Raw genomic sequence first — 22375 nt, 5'->3', positions numbered from 1 at the left:
CTATAAATATAATAAGAGGAACATAACCGCTACGTCAGAGAATTTAAATTTAAAAAAGCTCAAAATAAAAAGAATTGGAATGTTATAAACTTATCATAAGGTCAAACTACTTCTACATGAAAGAAATTAAAAAAATGTGATTTATACCTCTTAATCGAACATGGCCTACTGAAAAGTAATTCTTTTTCGAATGTTGTAAATACAATTTGGATGTGAAAGTTTCTTATAACCTATGGTTCTTAACTCATCTTTTATTTTAGGAATTTTGATGCATAATAAACATGTGTAATATATCATTATATATCTGAATCAAGAAAATAAAAATAAAAAATTTAAATGAGCATACTTATTGATTGAGATATATGAAACTTCAATTTTAATGTGAAACACATTATTTGGAATAGCCTTATTTTTAAACTAATAAGTAACTTGACATGACATACTTATATAACTTTTACTAAAATATCTCGAATCAAACAGTTTTTACTCACACTACTCTATTTCAATATTTCATCTTACATGGAATATTAATTGTCAAAAATTTTGTGTATAGAAAACTCATTTTGAAATTATTCTTTTGATATTTTATTTCTTTATTGAACTTGGAATGTGAAAGTCTTAAACTTTATAATGATATTTGCATCAACGAAAGTTATGCGTACGCAAAAACAATATGAAGTTAATAATTACGTCTCAAGTTTAGATATTACATAATCGTCTCAAACTCAATATAATGTCCTTCATAATATCCATATATACTCCTTTTCTTTTAATTTATATAACACTTTTTCTTTTTTAACAATCAAGTAATTTAAGTTTGATCAAAAATTTATGCATAAATTCTTTAAATGTTTTAGCAATTTAAAAAATAAAAAATAAAATTATAGTCAAGACATGCTTATTTAAATCTCGAAATCTAAAAAATGTCGAACGGCCTAAAAAATCTTACATAATACTTTTATCATATGCTTCCTTTATATCATCAACCCAAAAATCTTACATGATATACTTTTATCATATGTTTCCTCTATGTGAATTATTAATACGCTGAGAAAAATTTTCTTTCTTTAATTTCCACAATTACATGAAATAAATATCTGTAAATGTTTAAATGTGTCGTTAAAGTTTGCACAAAAATAAAACAGGTCGACATAACACATCTTCAATCAAATTTAGGTTGTTAAAATCAAATAATTATTTTTCTCTAACGCAGGTGGTCATGTGATTTGGATTATTATTATAATTTTTTTTCACTTCTCCCTCTTCTTAAAATCAATTTGAGTACACAAACATCTGAAAAATAAAAAAAAAATTACAGAAATAATATGCATATATATATATATATACACACACACTAATTAAAGGGGATAACTTTTCAAAAATAATCATTAAGCTATAATTTTTTCATCCTAAAATTTATTAACTTCATTTTGTTTCACAAATATTACAACATTCAAGATGATACCATAAAACTCGATCAAACCTAGTACAAAAAAATAATTTTTCAAATAGCGAAGAGCAATTTGATATGACATGACATACAAATCTTGACATTTTTTATAAAAAATTTCATGAGAAGATTAATCATTATATTATATATTAAAAATTTATGTATATTTTTAATTCTAAAACGATGAGAATTTGAATAAATCATTTTCCGTCCCTCAGCTTGCCCCTGTTTTGAACTAGTAAATATTTGTATTCCTTTTTTACACTATTAACCTGTTATATATAGTTGACACAAAAATAATTTTAATATAAATATTGCTCTTCTATTTATATTTTATTATATTTATATATGTGCAACTTTCACATATAGCAAACAAAAAATTCATATTTGTATGCTATAGCAAAGTTTGCATAATTGCGCTCCATAGCAAACATAAAACTGTATAAGTCGCTATACATATACAATTGTATAATTTGCTGGCCTAAATTGTATAATTCGCTGGCCTATTTCGCTGCAATTCTATAATTCGCTATCCTATTTCACTGCAATTGTATAATGCATAATTGTATAATTCGCTGCCTATTTCGCTGCAATATTTTTTATAAAATTTGCTTTGCATACAATTGAATCAAATTAAAATGTATGTATATTGCATAATTATAAGTGTATAGCAAGAAGATATATGTTTTTCTCTCGCTTTATACAAAAACATAAACACAATGTATACACTTCTGTTGTATAAAGCTAGAGAAAATTGTATTTCACTGCAATTGTGTAATTCGCAATTGTATAATTCGTTGACCCTTTTCTCTGCAATATTTGTATAAAATTTGCATTTGTCTACAATTGAATTGAAGTAAAATGTTTGTAAATTGTATAATTAAGTGTATAAAACGAAAATATATGTTTCTGCATGTGTATATACAATTTTCTCTCGCTTTATACAAGACAGAAACAGAATTTATACACTTCTGTGCATAAAGCGAGAGAGGCGAGCAGAGGGAGAGCGACGAGCGAGAATGAGAGAGTGGCAAGCGAAATTTTTGGGACAGAGGCGCCTGTCAAACTTTGACTAACGTTTGCTATGGAGCACACTTAAATCAAACCCTAACTACTCTATTTACTTTAGGTTATTAGTTTGCTATTATATATAATTTTTCTTTTATATATTTAGCTTACGTGTCAAAAACGTTTAATTTATTTCTTAAACGCAAGAAGTAAGTCAGTCCCCAAAAGTGTGGACCATGTTACGTATTATTTACTGTCTTCTAATTTTAGAAATTTTCTCTTACGTACCATCAATTAAAATTTAAAATGCATTTCACGTGGATTTTATTATAATTATTTTTTTTTTTGCAACTTCTAGCCAGTAGCATAGTACAATAATGCAGTATATGGCCGATAAAATTCAGGCCACATAAATTTAACAAACACGTAATAAGTACCGATTTCGAAAAAGTCGGAAAATTGGAATTAGCTATGACTTTTATTGTTAAATTATTAATTTTCCAACACATTTCATAAAGTAAATTCCACGGAATATCAGAAAGGAACATACCCTCATATTATTATTGTACTATTCTCTAAGTGTTTGTGAGTATCACCTTTGCTTTGGAAGAACTTCTAACAAGAAAGTGATGAAGGAAAAACCCCTTAAAGATCTTATAACCTATGTCTATCACATTGTGGATGCTAATAGTCACTGGTATTTTTTATATTTAGATTATCAAATTAGAACTAATAAAAGATGGAAAAAAAAACTATTTAAATTCACATAAGTTATTGTATGTGCTTAAGAAATTTAATCTTTTCAAGTACCAATCTACAATCTCGGGTACTTGAGAAGATTAAATGTTTTAACCATTAAAGAAGTAAAGTATCATAAATTTTGATAATTTCCACGAACTCAAAAAGACAACAACGATATCTCAAACAGATATAATCAATCTTGTTTGGTAAGAAAAGTATGCCGAAGAAGGGAATAATTCATGCAAAAAAAATTAGAGATCTCTATTTATAGTCAACAAAGAATAAAGGTGACAACTCTTGGAAAAAAGATAATCTGTCAGAAATATCATAACTTTTTGAAAAAGACACTACTTTTCAAATAATCACAATCCTTTAAAAAATATATAATATACTTTTCATAAAAATCACAACCCCTCTTCAATCAAAACTTATAAACCTATCCATAGTATTCAATTTTCCTGTAGTCTCATAATTTATAATTTCCGCCAAAAACTCTGAATATGCATAACTTAAAAGAGAACTAATTGCCTCATTTATTATTTTACTTAGGAGACAAAAGGTAAATAGTTACTTCTATCGTCCATTTTTATTTGAAATGTTATGTTTCAAAGTTATTTTAATTAATATTTAAAGTTAAATTAGATTACATTGATTCAATAATTTTTTTTAAAAAAATTTAGACATTCAAAAATTATATGAAAAGTACTATAAATTGCAACTTTTTGCATACAATATGATAAAAATATACATCTTAAAATGTTAGTCAAAATTCTTATAATTTCACTCTAAAAATTATAAACTATGACAAATAATAGTAGACGAAGAGAATAATTGCCAAGTATGTGAGTCACATTAAAGCATCTGCAAGAGACGTAAATTAAATATCCCAACACAAATTATTCGTAGAATTAAGAAGAAAAAATAAACAAATTTATAAGGCAATATGAATCTTAAAAAACATAGTACATCGCCGATAAAATTCAGGCCATATAACTTTTTTAACTTTTTGATGTAGATCAATGAAACACGTAACAAGTGCTTCTAAAAAATTGAAATTAGCTATGAATTTAGCTGTTGAATACTAAAATTATTAATTTTCAACACTCCTCATAAAGTGATGAAGGAAAAACCTTAAAAATCTACTAACCTATGTCTATCACATTATGAGCTGCTGATATAGTCACATGTGTTATCTCATTTGTTCAGATTATCAAATCAGAAATAATAAAAGATATAGATTAAAAGAAAAGAAAAAAATTATCTGAGTTTATATAATTTAATTTGTGTTATAAAATCAAGCCCATGGCAATATAAATATAAAGAGATGAAGACAAGAGAAGTAAGATGGAAGATAAGACTTTCTTCTTATTCAAGTGTATATAACTTTCATATGTCTATATTACAATAATGAATGAACAACCCTATTTTATAGAGTGAGAAATCACTCCAAAGGTCATCATATTAAGTATCATAATAAATAGATACATTCTTATCCAAAAAGGTTCATGTAACCTAGTGAATATGAATGGTTGTTCATGTACCAACCTTATAGACTATCCACTCATTCAATGAATTTATAACACTCCCCCTTGGATGTCCATAGATAATGTGCCTCGTTAAAAACCTTACTAGGAAAAACCCTGTGGGAAAAAATTCTAGTGAAGGAAAAAGAGTACGCATATCTTTTGATACGCACCATTTGTTGCCTCATTAAAAACCTTGCCAGGAAAACCCAGTGGGAAAAAACCTCGATCAAGGGAAAAAGAGTGCAACGCGTATTGTACTCCCCCTGATTAAAACATCACTTAATTTCTTGTGATGATGTCTCCAATCTCCGTACATTGTGGTTGGTATATTCTTTTTTTTTTAAGAAAAACCACACATTTCTTGAATATGATGTGTCATTTATCTCAATCAGACGCACTTTTGACTTGCTTCATGGAGGACTTTTATTTCTGCAGAGCAACATTTGCTTCATTGATCCCCAGGATATTATTGTGCCTCCACACGCAAACACATAGCGTGATTGAGATAGAACTTTATGCAGATCAGATAAATATTCTGCATCTGCGTAACCATTCAATTTTGTCTTGGATTCCTCGGAATAGAATAAGCGCATAACTATGGTCCTTCGAGGATATTCAATCATGTGTTCAACACCATTTCAATGTCCTTTTATCGGGGAGAAACTGAATCTTGCCAGTAAATTTACTACAAAATAAATATCTAGTCAAATATTGTTAGTAAGATGCACTAGTGTCCTGATTGCACCAAGATAGAGTTTCATCACCAAGAAACTCATCATCCTTCTTTTGAGATCAAACTGAATCATCATTTATGTCAAGTGATCTCATAATCATTGGGGTACTCATGAATGCGATTTATCCATATAAAATTGCATCAAAACTTTTCAGTGTATGTGCACTGTTAGACAAATATTTCATTTGTCAAATTATCAATCTGTAGGTCAAGACAAAATTTTATCTTACCAAGACCTATTCATAAAAATACAAGGACTATTAGGGTCATTCTTTTGTACCTTTTTTCTTCCTTGATTATTTCAATCCATATAAGGATTCTTGAAGCTTTATTGGAAAAGTTTCTTTCAAACTCTTATATGCCTCAGACACCTCGATTGTTTCAAGGATTTTCATATAACCTTCATTATCTAGCTAGACATTACAATTATTCATTACATGCATTCAAGTTTTCATATTTCGCCATATCAAAACAAACCTCATTGTATCCACCAAAAGAGAAAACATCTCCAATAATGTCAGGATTTTTGTGATAAATCTTTATGCCCCAAGGCACAAACTGTATTTGATATATTACGGTTATACCATCGCATAATTATTTATTTGTACCCCACTGACATTATACCTTGATTTATGGACTACCAGTCCAAAATGTCACTTTTCTAAGTGAAACAAAATATACTTGAATTATGCATTTTACTTGGCCAACCATTTATCTGTCCACACTATATGACAGATTTGAATTCAAGATCCTCGTCATAATTTATATCATTGAGCGCTACCTCATATCAAAGATACCGTCGACGGTTATTTGATATCGATTCCAACAAGACATAACTTATCGAGATCTCTTCATTTTTTATTATTTCAGGTACCTGAACCTTTTTCAAGATTTTATGAAGTGTTATGTCAATGTGCTCTTTTATAGCACTTGCCTCATTATCATGACCATATTGATCATTTGCTCCTTCCTTCTTTAAGGAATTTTATATTTGGAATCAATTGGTCTATTACGCTTTCGGCGTATCATAGACTCTGTCCTTCAAGGACTTCACATTGGAGCATTAGCAGCTGAATTATATCATAGGGTCAGTGCATTCATCTGGCAACTGATTTGCAACATTATGCAACTGAATTATCCCTTGAACTTTAAGTTCACATATTTATTTAACGAGGATCTAGATAATTCATAATTAACCTCACACATAATTTTCGGCTGTCAATCATCTCTCCCCCTAATGTTAGAAAATCTAACATTCATTCCAACCTTATTTGGAAGTTCATCTTTGTGCGTGGTGGAGCAATTAAAATCATGACCGCACATTTAACATTTTAGATGAAAATTATATGGTTCCTGACCCTGAACCAATTTTAATGGGGAAACCTTGTTGGTTTGATGCATACATGTGTTGTTACATGTTAAATAAAATTATCTCATACCAAATCTTATTTGGGAGTTTTGTCTCATAACCATGATTTAGCTATAATTGGAGGCATACAATTTTTGCTAAATCAACCAACATTATCAATATAATTTCATAGTTTGGAACTGTGCTCTTAATTTTAACAATTCGAGCAAACAACCTTACAAAAACCAATTTGTAAGTTGACAACAAAATACATGTGACCATCACATAGATGCATTAATCATATAGTTGCAAATGATCCACATGACAGGTGAACGGGCCCATATTCACCCTTTTATATGTTTCAAAAATTTTAGGGGATTACAGTCCTAACCTTAGCTGGTACAATGATCATTTTATAAAGAGAACAAGCAACACAAGAGAATTCTTGAAGAATCTTTATTTCTTCATCATATAAATCACCAGAATTCTCAATCACGTTTGCATCACATTTAATCGGAATGGTCAATCAGTCATGCCAACTGATCTTTATTTTAGTACACTTATAATTTACTTTTACATGTGATTTCATCAGCATGTACATGTTTGTATGGAACAAACAAGAGGAAAAGTGGGGTAATCTTTTACATAAACATTTATAACCCTCTTCGGTTGTAGTGATTTATAGTCTCAATATTTATTTTCAATTCATCCGAAACTTAAAAAGTTTCTTTTGAGACTTACTACAACCCCAATATTATTCCTCTGATAATAGCACAACTTGTTAGAGCTTGCAATTAATTTTATGTACTATTACATATTGCATGACACCATCCCTATGGTGAGCATCTCCTTCAAGGAGGAAATTATATTATTATTGTCATGGTCAAAATCATTACGAGCAAGACGTCTTTCTTGCTTTACTTTTGTTGTACCATAGGTACACAACCAATGACAAATTTGTATTGCCACACAATAATGACCACAATCCTTATAGGCAAGAACTATTTCTTTCTTTTGCCCTTTCGGTAGTTCATACCATAGTGACGTATAAAACGTACAATACAATTAGCCATTTCTGCCAAATAAAATTTATTTCCTCTCAAATCTCCCGTAGAAATGAGAAGTGACATGTATCATTTTTTCTCAAACCTTCCATAGAGGTGAGCTGTGACATATATCCAACCCATAATAATTTTTATCATATTTGGACCCATTCTCTTATAGAATGGTCGAGCATTCACCATACTCATCACAAGTCACATTCTCTTCAAGGAATGGACTAATTATTTATTTGTATTTCATAAATTTGCATTATAAGCACATTGTCATGGCTTTAAAATTCATCATATTTCCATGACACACCTCAACATCACTTTGAAAGATTAAGTGTACCATCACTTTATCTTCTTTGTATCATGATAGAGGATTTATAAACTTGTCAAATTATTGGGTCGACAACATTCACAAGTCCAATATCCTTTCATACCATTTTGATAATGAAAACTGCCTTCACATTTCGAAGGACTATTTGGAAAACCCATAGTGTTCTTCCTTTTATAATTACCACAATAATGACTATTATAATTCTGTCCCTTCATGCTCTTTTTCATATTGTTAATCATTTGTCATCTTTCAGACTAACTATTTACTGCTACCACATTCATATGATTGAACGGAGCAAGTGAACATGCGATTTTAAAATTATCATATGTTGCTACCACATTCTTTTCAAGGAACGAAGCAAATTCAATAGGACGAATTTCAAGACTTTTCATCAAAGCCTTAGTCATCATTATATCATCACTATAGTGCATTGACTCAAACTCAATGTCTTATCCATATAAGGCGTGTTATGCCATAATTCTATGGGACTTGAACCCAATCACGGTGCATCAAAACTCAAATTGATGTCTTACCCTTTTGGTGCGATAGAACTTGAATCTATCGTCTTATCCTCAAATATTTTTATTATGATGCATCCGGACTTTAACCTGATGTCTTACCCTTTTGGTGCGATGAAACTTGAATCCATCGTCTTACCCTTAACCAACGGTATAATAAACCGAAGTACAACATGAATCATCCTTTGAGTCTTTCAAAACAATCAAAATAACATTCAAATTCATGCTATTAAAATTTTATACCTTCTTCTATTTAAGAAATTTTGTATAACATGTCATATTCAACCAATAGTAGTATATGTCTTCGGTTCCTGATAATTGTTAGTGACTGAATACTATTTTTATTCTAAATCATAAAAATATTCTAGAAAATACATACCTGATTTTATGCATATAATACCTTGATTCTCATAACGAGATCAACCAAAACATTAGTTAAAGAAAAACTAAAAATCAATCTTAATTGACTAGAGACTCGTGCTGATAACGTGTTATAAAATCAAGCCCATGGCAATATAAATATAAAGAGATGAAGACAAGAGAAGTAAGATGGAAGATAAGACTTTCTTCTTATTCAAGTGTATATAACTTTCATATGTCTATATTACAATAGTGAATGAACAACCCTATTTATAGAGTGAGAAATCACTCCAAAGGTCACCATATTAAGTATCATAATAAATAGATACATTCTTATCCAAAAAGGTTCATGTAACCTAATGAATATGAATGGTTGTTCATGTACCAACCTTATGGACTATCCACTCATTCAATGAATTTATAACAGTTTGTCCTTAAAAAAATTATTTATTCACTCAAGTATTTGAGGTTATAGATTAAATTCTCCCAAAATAAGACGGAATAATCTGTACCTCAAGCTTCGATAATATCACGCACACGATCGATCGATTTTGATTCGTAAGAAATGTATGCAGAAAAAGCGAATAACTTGATCAAAAAAAAATAAGAGAAAATCTCTTTATTTTATTATTTATAGCCAACAAAGGGTAAAGGTCACAACTCTTTGAAGAAAAAGATAATCTTTCAGAAAGGTCTCAATCTTTCAAAAAATGTACAACCATTTAAGTGGTCACAATCCTTTAGAAAAGACAAATTAATCTTCTAAAAAATCACAATCCTTTAAAAAAGTCACTTTTATTTCCTATTTACAACCATTAAAACCTAACACCACAGACTTTTCGATAAAAACTTTTATCCTAGCTAGAAACCTTTCCGCAAAATACAGTTTTAGTAAAGTCTCGTAATTTATAATTTCTTCCAAAAACACTGAATATGCATAACTTAAAAGAAAACTAATTACCCCATTTATTATTTTACTTAGGAGATGAAGTAAATAGTTAATTAACAAGTATGTGAGTTACATTAGTTAAAGTCTCTACCAGAGACGTAAATTAAATATTCTAACACAAATTATTCGTAGAATTAAGAAAAAAGGCTTAAATTTATAACATAATACAAATTTTAAATATTTGTGTAATTATAAATTATCTCATCACAAAAATAATTAGATATTCTTTCCAAGATAAACTAAGGAGGAAAATCTACATATAATCAAAACTTAGGAATAAATAAGATAATGTAACACCTATGTACGACAGATTCAGGATTTCTATTAAGGGGGTATGAAAAAAGAAACTAGTGCTTTGAACCCTAAATCACTAAGTCAATCTCTAATCTTACATTCAGGAGGTTCAAAATCAATATAAAAACATAAAAATTCTTTAAAATACCTTAAATATACAACGTATTTTTTTGCTGATGGGTTCGGGTGAACCTCTTTGGGATACTCTAGGTCTACCCCTGTATATACGACAGGTAAAATTTATCAGCACCGCGTTTTTACGTCAATCCAATACATGCGATGTGCTTAAATTTATAGTTCATTTTACTTAACTTTAATTAATTAACATGTCTTTTTACTTCATTAAATCACATAATAATGAATATTGAATTAGTTTGATGTAAACATCCGATGCAGATAAATTTTTTTCCATGTACGACCAACATTTATATTAATATTACTTTTTACAATTTTTTAAAACTTTTTATCAAATTTTTCTTATTAAAAATTAAATACCTACATTCATGGAATAATTTAAAGACACGTGTACGACTAGATGTATATTTTTTTGTGGATGTGATGAAACAAAGTACGATAATTAAACCACAAGGAATATCTAGTCATAGGTTGGTGAAGCCTATAAATAAGTAATCATAATTTCTATTATTTTCATTACTACAAGCTTTTTAAAATAGAGTGGAGAAAGAAATAGTAATAATAATTATAAAGATGGAAGTTATACAAGTACTTCATATGAATAATGGAGAAGGAGAAACTAGCTATGCTAAAAACTCCAATATCCAGGTTAATTACATTTTTTTTATATACATATATATCTTTATTAAATAATTAAAACAATAGTTGAGATAATTATTTATTTTATGTTTCATTATTATTAGCAAATATAATGTTGTTTTTATTCTCTAAATAAATCTCTGCATGCATGAGTTTGGCCAATTGAAAATTACACTAAACGATACTCTTAAAGGGGAAAAAGATTATAATATTCTTCCAAGAGTGGAATTGAATAAGCCTACTTTCTAAGCTAAAATAATATTAGTGTACAATATTCTTTTTTGTATATTAAGTTCTTAAGATTTGACTCGAAAATTTAAAACTTGATTTGATTATCAAAGAAAGTCGATTCAATTAACACTACTAAAAAACGATGCAAAAATTATCTTACAAGATCGGTTAGAAAAATTGAGAACTGATTTAGTTTATCGGTTTTTCGTTTTTAATTTTTTTTCAAAAAAAAAAAAAAGACAAAAATCAATAAACGGCCATCGATTTTTTTTTTCTCTCGTGAAAATTGATAAATAAGTTTTTAGTTTATTAATTCTTTACATAAATTAAGGAACTTCGTTGGTTTTTGAAGTGCAAAATGTATATATATATATAAGTGTAAATAAATGGAAATATTTTATCAAAGAGCGTGTGCAAATAAGTAGAATCGTCGAAAGTCATAAAAGATATTAATTGAGTAACTAAAATTTTTTTCATAGTTGTGAATAAACGATTCGATCAATTTATTTTATAAATTAATCGTCGATATAAATTATCTCTCAATTTTAACCGATCCTATCCATCATTTATCAGACTTGGTGCTTCGAAATTGAGGCACCAAAATCCAAAACTTATCTGTCCGTTGATTTTGACTCTCAATTTTGATCCAGTATTTAATAGAGAGACTCAATTTTTGTACATTATATTATATTCTTAGAAAAAATGTTTGATATTTGATTTTGTAGAGGAAGATAATATCAGCAACGAATTCAACACTTAAGGAAGCAATTTTAAACATTATGTGCAACAATAACAAAAATATGCCGGAGAGTATTGGCATTGCGGATTTAGGTTGTTCTTCTGGACCGAACACATTAATAGTCGTTTCTGAGATTATAGATATCATAGATGAAACATCTCGAAATTCGGGTATATCCTTCCCGGAGTTGAAAATTTCACTTAATGATCTTCCTGGGAATGATTTCAATGATGTATTTAGGTCATTGCCATCATTTTTTGATAAAGTTAAAGAAGAAAAAGGTGCAGAAAATTGTTATATTGTTGGAGTTCCTGGTTCATTTTATGGAAGGCTTTTTCCACAAAAGAGCATGCATTTTGTTCACTCTTCTTCTAGTCTCCATTGGCTCTCTCAGGTTAGTGTAACTAATTTATGTGTGATAGTTACTATTCATATTTTGAATTATTACTTATCGAAGATGACTTAGTATTTAACGTCTTAATTATTTTTTTAGTCTGTTTCAAAAAGAATGATTTTTTTTGTTTTTTGATAATACTTTAACTTTAACTTTCCACATAACATGTTTAAGGCCAGATGATTAAAGAGCGTTTTGGTATGTTTGATATAACTTGAATTTAGAACCATAAAATTAAAAAATTTCTTTCTTTTTTTTAAACTCTGTTTTAAGTTAAATTAAATTATTTTTTTAACAAACGGAGAGAATACTTTCTTTATTTGGTTTTCATTGATATGTACTCAAAATTATATTTTGTAAAGATTTTATATCTGAATTATATTATTAAGAAACGAAAATTTAGTAATTAATAAGCCATGTGCTCTAGCTTTTGCCGTACAAGAATTAGTATGCTATTACCTATGTCCAAATAATTCGGAATTGTTTTGTTAACAATTTGGGTGTGTTTGGTAGGAAGAATATTTTTTTTTTTAAAAAAATGAATTCTTTGAAAACATCTTTTTTAAAAAGAAAAAAAACACACACGAGTTTTTTACTTATTTTTTAGTGTTAGCCAGTAAGCAAGAAAATTTACGAATTTACACATCATCTAGCATAATTTTAAACAAATAGAAAATGTACTCTAACCATTTTGACCAATCAAATGCGAAAAAATCGAAAAATATTTTCCTCTCTACGAAACATACCCAAAGTATCCATTTTTATCCCTTAAAAACAAAAACAAGATATAAGACGACTAAGATAATTGTTAACCACCAATCTGTTATTGATCTGTTCTTGATTGAAAAGTTTATCTCTAATGTATGATTAAAGGAAATGTATTATAATTAATTAGCACTACAAAATTAAAAGGAATTGACTCCACTAGATATATAAACCATATTTAAACTACCACTTTGATGGAACAAGTCACCCAATATATTTCATTTATTTTCTATTTTTACGTTACCAAAAATGTGTAACACGATATTTACAATTTTCTCTTTAATAATAATAATAATAAAATTAACATGATACATCTATTCCTTTTGTTATTTTTGCCTTTCAGCCAATTTAAAAAGACGTTTCCTTTAGGATCATAATACATAAAGCTACATTATACATTTAAGTACGAATAAATATAGGGTAAAAGTAAGGTATTGTATGTATAGAGTTTATGTTCGATACACTATAAAAGTGTAAATAATAAAGAGTAGTATCATAAATAATTCTATTTAATTAACATATATTAATAATCTATACAATAACTAATAAGTATTTTTTATTTTTTTTTTAAATTAACTATCATTATATTGTCAGCCAGCGTATATAATTTAAAGTCAAATGCAGGTTCCACTTGGTTTGGGTACTAATAATGCAATGTCATCTCTAAACAAAGGGAAATTATACATATCACATACTAGTCCAAGTGACGTCATCAATGCATACGTGTCACAGTTCCAGAACGATTTCTCAACATTTCTCCGATCACGTTCACCGGAGATAGTCCCCGGCGGGAGGATGTTGTTGTCACTAATGGGGAGGAGCTCTATTGATCCCACCATTGAAGATGGTTGTTACTACCAATGGGAACTTCTCGCAAATGCGCTTTCTAATTTAGTCTCAAAGGTAAATTATTTTCTAAAACGATATCTAAAAAGGAAATAAATAATTTTTTAGTATATTAGACTAATAAAAGTAAATACGAGGGATTAGTCGAAATTAAATGATTATCGATCTTTTATTAATTTATTTGAGAGTTCAAATCAAAATTAAATTCGATCTGATATATTTAGAGATCTAGTAAATTTTTTCTTGAAATATATATAAGCTCGTAAAATTAAATAAAAAATGATAATTTTTTCAAAAAATCATTATTATATGTGATAATAATAACTGAGATGAGCTTAAGCTTAGAGATATGAACGATGAAAAATCAAAAAGTATACATAATAGAATTGTTGCACATATCTGAGTATTCAACATAACTAGATTTGTATATACATTATATCTTTTTATCTAGAATTGAATGAAGATGAGATAAAGATAAGTTACAATTATGTTAGTATTTGTGCTGACAAGATAACATATAGTTATAAATTTTAAAAAAATTATTAATTATATGTCGTATATTATCTTTTGTACCTGAAAATATTAAATGTTTGCTTAGGGACCAAATTAATGAAATATGTCATACAACTTCTTTTTTAATGTAGGGTCTAGTAGAAAAGGAGAAAATAGACTCATTTAATGCACCATACTATGCACCATGTCCTGAGGAAGTGAAAATTGCTGTAGCAAATGAAGGGTCATTTATAATTGATCATATCGAAACTTTTGAGATTGAGTGGGAAGCTAGCGTTTCTTCAAATCTATCGAATGAAAAAATATTATCATCAACGGGTCAACAAGTCGCTACAACAATTAGGGCTGTGGTTGAATCAATGGTGGAAAATCATTTTGGAAATGAAATTATGAATGATTTGTTTAGTGTATATGGTGATCTTGTGGATGATTACATTTACAAGAAGAGAGCTGTTTATGTTAATTTGGTTGTTTCTCTCAAACGCAAGGAATGATTTTGTGATCAAATTAATTAGTAGACTAAGCAAAATTATCTTTATAAAATCCACATGTCAATAAGGGGTTGGATCAATATCCTTCTACAAATAGCGGGAGCTTTAATGTTTCATATCGTTCTTTTATAAAAAGATTGAAGTTGAATCAATATATGTCAATTACTTATGTAATATTTGTGTTTTGATTAATAAAATCGTGTTTTGGAAATGTTAACACTAGCAATATAATCTTATTTATTTTTATTGGGCTTATTTATTTAATTTCAAGAGACCCAAATACAAAGAATTTGAAAACAATTATCTATAATATGGTTAAAGTAAAGATGGATCGAAAGAAAAATGAAAATTATATCCTTTTATCGAATATATTGGCTAATTAAAAAGTCAAATTATTTTGACATGATGTATTATATTTGGATGTGATATGTCTTTCAATTTGTGGTTCTTAAATTAACTCATCTTTTATTCTAAGACATTTAATAAGCAAAAAAATATTCGATACATAATGTCAGTATCCAAGAATATAGTATCTCGAAAACGAAAACAAGAAATATAAAATGAACGTATGTATTGATGGGAAGTATGAAACTTTAGTCCTACTGTAAAAACATGTTCGTTGGAACTTTGAATAACCTCATTTTTAAGCAAAGGAGTGATTTAATGTGACAATAAGAATATAATTTGAACATAAAATATATAAGTATATTTTTTTTATGGACTTACAATACTCGATTCCGTGCGATGAATGTCAAAAAAACTTAGATCTTTTCACCTAAGAGAATGAGAATATTATTTATATAATGGAAGAGTTAATTATTAGCTCGCAGCTGTTATTCCTAGTTATAGACAACAAACATATTTGCACCAATTAAAGTTACCACAAAGATAATATATGCTTTCTTTATTTTAATTTATTTATCTGATTTTAAGCTAAAATGAAAATATATAAAAAAAATAAAAGATACTTTTAATCTTATGGCTTTAGATTAAAAATATGTTGAGTGAATTAACTTAAATATTCTTTAATCTTATAGTCTTGAATATGTTATACTGAAGTTTGAAAGTTAAAATTTAAAAATTATAAAAAAAGTTATTTTTTAAAAAATGAAATGAAGAAAATAAATATTTGGATGCGATATGCTTCTGACTTGCAGTTCATGAATCACCAAATTGTGTTAAACGTAAAAAAATAAAATAAAATTGACTTCCCTCTATGAATGGTGGAAAAGAAAATTATTTCGTTAATTTACTTTTAGAAATACTTTTTTTTTTTTTGAATATGTTCACATATTGTTAATATTTAAATAAAAATAACAAAAAAAGTATTATATAGTAATTTAAACTCCAATTAATTATATGAGTTTGTTTAAAATTGTAATTAAATTGTCAAAAATAAAAAGAATTGTTTTACTAATTTCTTATCCTCATTATTATCATATTATTCTCTATAAGTATTTCTAAAAATGAATCGATAATGTAAATTCTCTATACGTACTTGTAATATACATTAATATTTACTTATTTAGTGTTCGATAAAAAAGTAAAAAAAAAATGTTATTCCTTGAATATTTATATGTAATTTAACGAAATGTTATAAGATGAATATAGAGATAAAGAAATATTATTATCAAGGGGTCAACAAGTGGCTAAAACACTTATTGGTTGTTTGGTAGTTGGTTACAATTATATTTGTATAGTAACTTAGGAATTAGTTATGAGTGAATTTATATATTATTTCATCTTTTATATTTCGCATAATAATACATAAATTCTCTCATAATTTACGAATGAAGTTTCTGAAATATCAATAAAAAATCATATAAGTTATACAAATATTAATATATACATAATTTATTTCTTATTCAGCTATCAAATGAATCAATTGGACTCTAGTTGCATCAACTGTGGATTATTTATTTAGTGTGTATAGTTATTCTAAATTCAACCAATCAAATGATATATGAGAAAATTTTAAACAATAATTCATAAAATTCAAAATCTGAATCATAATTTTATAATGGAACTTAGGCAATAAGGTAGTGGATGGATTAGTTGGCTAAATAGGGATACTTTGAATAACAAAAAAAAAAAAATCGTCGTATCAAAGAGCACTTAAAAATCCCTTAAGTGGAAACATCCATTTAAAAATTTCATAATTACTTCTCCACTAAATTAAAAAAATTAACGACTCAAATTTATTTTTAAATTCTCTACAAATAGAATTAATTAACTAAGGCATCAATTATTATCTTTTGGTAATTAGGGCTTAAGAATTCTATAGGAGTAAAAAAAATGTTTTCTTGGTTTTGGTACATATTTCCTTGTTTGGGATTGTTATTATTACAAATCATATGGTATAATAATACGGCAAAAACTCCGGCGAAGAAGATTCCGGCAGGCAACCGGGGAATACCGGTCATCGGAGAAACTATTCTGTTCATGGCTGCCATCAATAGCAACAAAGGCTTCTATGATTTTATTAAGATTCGACGATTTAAGTAAGACTAAGATTCTTTTCAAGTTTGAATTTGTTCATTTGGAATTTTATAATTATGTCATATATATGTTGAAAATGGGATAACATAATGTGCATGGGTGTGGTATTATAAATGTTTAATCATTGTATTTTTTTCTAGCAATAATGAATATTTGTTTTTGAGTATATCGATCAATTAAGTATGTCTCAATTTCAAATCAGTTCAGCAAATTGAACCCTCAATTAGTTGGTGTATTTTGTTCTTTTTTTTGTTGGAAAAACTATGTAATAATACATACTTAACTATCATATATATTATAATTACCAATATATTCTTAATATCATGTATTGTATCATTAGTTAAGAATTTTTTTTTCCATATATTGAGGAAGATACACTTAAATAAATGTTTTTTGCTACCAGATACACAAAATAAGAAGAGAAAAGAGTGAGATTCGTTATGTATTCCAGATACATGCAAATCACACTAGCTAGCTGCATGTATCTACATGTATCTGGTATCAATCGTATATATCTAAGATAGTAGATAAATAGGAGAGTGGTGAGCGAGATTGGAGATAGACGAGAGAGTCAAACAAGATTTGTTATGTATCCTAGATACATGCAAATCAAAATTTGATACTATGTATCTAGAATGAATCAGACATAATCTTGATCACATTTATCCCAAAAAAATGTATCTAAACGTACCAAAACCTGATAAGATACTCTATATTGCAAATTAAAATATATCTAAATAATTAGAGCTTCCAAATTAGTGAAATTTATGTAAGTTCCTTTTTTTCCTATACGTATGTGTTGTCTATAGTATTTGTATTATAGGAGCGGAACTAAAAATATAAAAGTATTGTTGTTCTTTATACTTTCATCGTGTCAAAATGTCAAAATTTTAACATTTTGGTGGAATTGGATGGAATGCTTTGTTTATAGGTATGGGAATTGCTTCAAAACGAATATATTTGGGCAAACACATGTATTTATATCGAGCACGGAAGCAACAAAAAAAATACTAAGTAACGAGGGAGGAAATTTTACTAAGAGATATATAAAGTCAATTGCAAAGCTCGTGGGAGACCAAAGTCTTCTTTGTGCTTCACATCAGCATCATAAAAGTATTCGAAGCCAACTTAGTAATTTATTCTCAACAACATCTCTTTCGACAATGGTTAGACAATTTGATGAATTGACAATTAATAATCTTAGAACTTGGCACAAAAAATCCAGCATTATTATTCTCCATGAAGCTTTAAAGGTTGGTATCCCTATTAGTCTATGGTTCCATGTTCATTTTAGCCTCAGTTTTTTTTTACCAATTTTATTTGGACACAAATTGGGCCTAATAAGCCCAAAAAATTGATGGTTCTCCTAACCCCCCCCCCCCCCCTCCCCACCACCACCACCACCACACACACACACAAAAAAAAATGGCTATTGTGTTTTCTATTTGGTCCAACTGTAAAAATATTCGATTCTGAGATCACTATTTACATCATACTCGTAATGAATAGAAGTATATAAATCTATCCATTTTAAAACAATTTTAGATATATCGTGTGTGATGTTTAACATATGACTGAACTTCAGTCATTTTTGCATGGTTTTAGTCATATGTATCTGAGTTTAGTCATTTTTGTCTAAATTTGTTCTAAAATAGAGATAGATATGCATTTTCTTTTAGTTATTTTTAAAGAATGAATACATGTTAATTAGTGATATCCAAATTAGATACGCGTAAAAATTTTACTTTGCAATTCACCAACTATACAAATTAAAATGGCTTGGTCATGACCCGTCTATTAATTTGACCCATTTTTTGACTTGTTTGAGTTAAATCCGACCTATCTATTTGCGAGCTATATATTTACCGTACTTCTATAGCATCAATTGGTATAAAGAAGTACCCTATAAGTGACTATAACATATAGCAATAACAATTACTTCAAATATTTGTATTTGATCGGTTCAACGAATCCACTTGAACGAGTCATATTTTCATGAGCTATTTCTTTTCGTACTTTGTAGATAACCCTCGAAGCAATTTGCAAAATGTTAATGAGTTTGGAAAACAAAGAGGAACTAGAAATGTTGCATAAGGATATTGGGTTGATTTATGAAGCAATGTTGTCATTTCCATTAAGACTACCATGGACTAGATTCTATAAAGGCCTACAGGTAATATTGGCCCATATATCAAAGCCCATTTATGATTTAATTAGGCCGATCTAAAGCCCATTGAGTTTGTAAACAGGCCCATTTAAAGCCCATTAACATTAATTGCAGGCCAGAAAAAGAATTATGAATTTGCTGGACAGGATAATAGAAGCAAGAAGAAAGTCCAATAAAAAGTATGATGATTTTCTTGATTATCTTTTGATTAAGGATAATCAAATCATACAATTAACAAATGAGCAGATTAAAGATAATATATTAACTATGATTATTGCAGGTTTGTTCTTAATTTAATCTAGAATTGAGGTTTTTTCTGTTACTAATTGAAGCCTAAATTTGAGTTAGTTGGATATAATTATATAAATTCCGTTTTATGACAGGTCAAGACACCACAGCTAGTGCAATTACATGGATGGTTAAATATTTGGATGATAATCCAATGGCCCTTAACAACCTTAGGGTAACGAAAAATATTTTGTTCGATTCAATTTACGTGAATTTTCAAATTCCAAGATTTAAATGAGCTTTTCTTTTTTCTATTACCGTAGTACTTTTTTTTTTGTCATTTATTATGACTTATAATACGTTTAACATAGTTTCATAAAATATAAATGTTGTTTCAAATAACTTAAATTTTTTTGAATTTATTGTCAAAATTAAAAGGTTTGACTCTCGAAATCTGGACTATGCCACATAAATTTAAGCAAAGAGAGTGATATTTAAATATGCAATCCAATAGTAGAGTGTAGATGATTATTATATAAAATTCTGACGGTAGTATCTCGGACGGGCTAAATTTTTAAAAAAGATACTATGATTTTTATTTTATTTTTTAAAAAAGTAATTCACAGCCAAAGTTCTAATAATAGAAAGTTGACTGAAATAGGCTGAACAACAAGCCCTCCAACAGAAAGTTTCTTGCAAAGCATACCTCACATTTGAAGATCTGAATTGTATGCCGTATGCATCTAAGGTACATTTTTTTAATTTAGATATTTCACTTTTTTATTTATACTTTTCTTCAATATAGATTTTAGAAACCCTCCCCCCCCCCACCCCCACCCCAAAACACACACAAACGCACCAAAGAAAAAAAAAATATTTGACTCCTTATAAGGCTCGGACAATCTTGTTTCATTTGAGCTAGTCTTTGACGCCCTTAGACTGTTGACGAGGTGTGTGTGAGAGAGAGAATATTTTTTTTTCTTTCGGAAAATGAAACACCGGATAAATGTCAGGCTCTATATCAGATGTGAGTTTGATTCAAGACCTAATATAACACTTTTTCTAGTCGATTTACATAAATTATACGTTGGTTATATACTATTATATTATGTATATTATTCACCCACCTACTATATTTAGGTTGTAAAGGAATCACTTCGAATGGCTTCAATAGTACCCTGGTTTCCAAGAATGGCACTTCAAGATTGTGAGATTGAAGGTTTAATTTGACTTCTTTACAAGTAATATATTGAATACAAAATATAAATATTAATTCTCTAATTTTTATGTGAATTTAGGATTTACGATCAAAAAAGGTTGGATCGTTAATGTGGATGCTAAATCAATACATTTTGATCCAATGCTATTCCATGATCCACATAAATTCATTCCTTCAAGATTTGATGTGAGTTTCTCAACAAACACATGACATAATTATTTACATAATCGATATAGTATTTCCAAAAAAAAAGATTTATCATAAGTAAATTACTATACATGGTATGTCTAAACGTAACATCAGGTACGAGTAAATATTGAAGTTGTGATGAATCTCATGTTGTTAAAAATATTCAGGATGATTCAAAACCATATAGTTTCTTAGCATTTGGAATGGGAGGAAGAACATGCCTTGGATTGCATTTGGCTAGAGCCATGATGCTTGTTTTTGTCTATCGTTTGACCACGTCCTACAGGTTCGTTGAAAGTATTAGATTCAGATGAAAAAATTGAAAAGTGTACGAATAAAACTTGGGTCTAACTTTTCCTTTTTAATGTATTTTTGTATCAGATGGAAAGTATTGGATTCCGATGAAAGCATTCAAAGATGGACACTTTTCTCGAGACTAAAAAGTGGTTGTCCAATACATGTTACGAGTATAGAAGAGGAGAGGGACTCCCCAAATGCATCAAAAACTTGAAGCAAAAAAGTCTCACATTGCAATTATTTAGGTTTAAACTATTTGCCAATATTTCATCATATGGAGAAATGTAGATTTCCATTTTGTTGTTTATTAAATGAATTATATGTAGCTGTTATATTTCTTATAAATTTTTAAGTTACCAACGTCTTTACCAATAGCTTAGTAATTATTCTATCATATGCTTCTATATTTTGATTTTTGTCGTTTATTAGAGGAATAAGTTTTACATTGGCGTAAATTCAAAAATTAATCAGATCTCAATACGAAATTCGAATATTAAAGGAGGGAATGAGCTATGTACTATTGTACTAGTGGGCAAGTTCAGTTGTTTATCATCTGTTTCCCAATTCCAAGTTCCAACTCAAATCTATGACATCAAAGAAAATTACAAGGAAAGCTGCTGGCATCCATGATTTTTTTTGTATTTGGCTTCCTCTAACCTTAACATCATATGGCAATTGGCATCATCATAAAAAATGTAGACTAATACATACAT

The 22375-nt window shown here is 28.4% G+C and overlaps 2 protein-coding genes across 2 annotated transcripts; both read left to right on the top strand.

The window, feature by feature from the left end:
• The first annotated feature begins 10963 nt into the window (after positions 1-10963).
• LOC101264819 (probable jasmonic acid carboxyl methyltransferase 2) lies at positions 10964-15282 on the top strand. Its single transcript, XM_004238227.5, has 4 exons — positions 10964-11093; positions 12041-12448; positions 13838-14116; positions 14704-15282. Exons 1-4 carry the CDS (start codon positions 11019-11021, stop codon positions 15064-15066), a joined length of 1125 nt encoding a protein of 374 aa, XP_004238275.2. The 5' UTR covers positions 10964-11018; the 3' UTR covers positions 15067-15282.
• A 1984-nt stretch (positions 15283-17266) lies between these two features.
• On the top strand, positions 17267-22034 carry LOC101267805 (abscisic acid 8'-hydroxylase 2). The gene is made up of 10 exons (XM_004238238.5): positions 17267-17564; positions 18494-18815; positions 19586-19735; positions 19844-20009; positions 20113-20192; positions 20619-20705; positions 21098-21176; positions 21256-21362; positions 21533-21651; positions 21747-22034. Exons 1-10 carry the CDS (start codon positions 17359-17361, stop codon positions 21874-21876), a joined length of 1446 nt encoding a protein of 481 aa, XP_004238286.2. The 5' UTR covers positions 17267-17358; the 3' UTR covers positions 21877-22034.
• Positions 22035-22375: the final 341 nt, after the last annotated feature.

The sequence above is a fragment of the Solanum lycopersicum genome, chromosome 4 (assembly GCF_036512215.1).
Source record: "Solanum lycopersicum chromosome 4, SLM_r2.1".
Classification (NCBI taxonomy): Eukaryota; Viridiplantae; Streptophyta; class Magnoliopsida; order Solanales; family Solanaceae; genus Solanum; species Solanum lycopersicum.
The sequence above is the reverse complement of the archived record's forward strand: the minus strand, read 5'-3'. Positions and strand labels throughout refer to the sequence as shown.

Coding starts and splice junctions, on each gene's coding strand:
- LOC101267805 (XM_004238238.5), top strand. CDS start 17,359: ATGTTTTCTTGGTTTTGGTACATATTTCCTTGTTTGGGATTGTTATTA. Junction 18,816..19,585: donor TTCTCCATGAAGCTTTAAAG/GTTGGTATCCCT, acceptor CGTACTTTGTAG/ATAACCCTCGAAGCAATTTG. Junction 21,652..21,746: donor CGTTTGACCACGTCCTACAG/GTTCGTTGAAAG, acceptor TTTTTGTATCAG/ATGGAAAGTATTGGATTCCG.
- LOC101264819 (XM_004238227.5), top strand. CDS start 11,019: ATGGAAGTTATACAAGTACTTCATATGAATAATGGAGAAGGAGAAACT. Junction 11,094..12,040: donor CTAAAAACTCCAATATCCAG/GTTAATTACATT, acceptor TTGATTTTGTAG/AGGAAGATAATATCAGCAAC. Junction 12,449..13,837: donor GTCTCCATTGGCTCTCTCAG/GTTAGTGTAACT, acceptor AGTCAAATGCAG/GTTCCACTTGGTTTGGGTAC.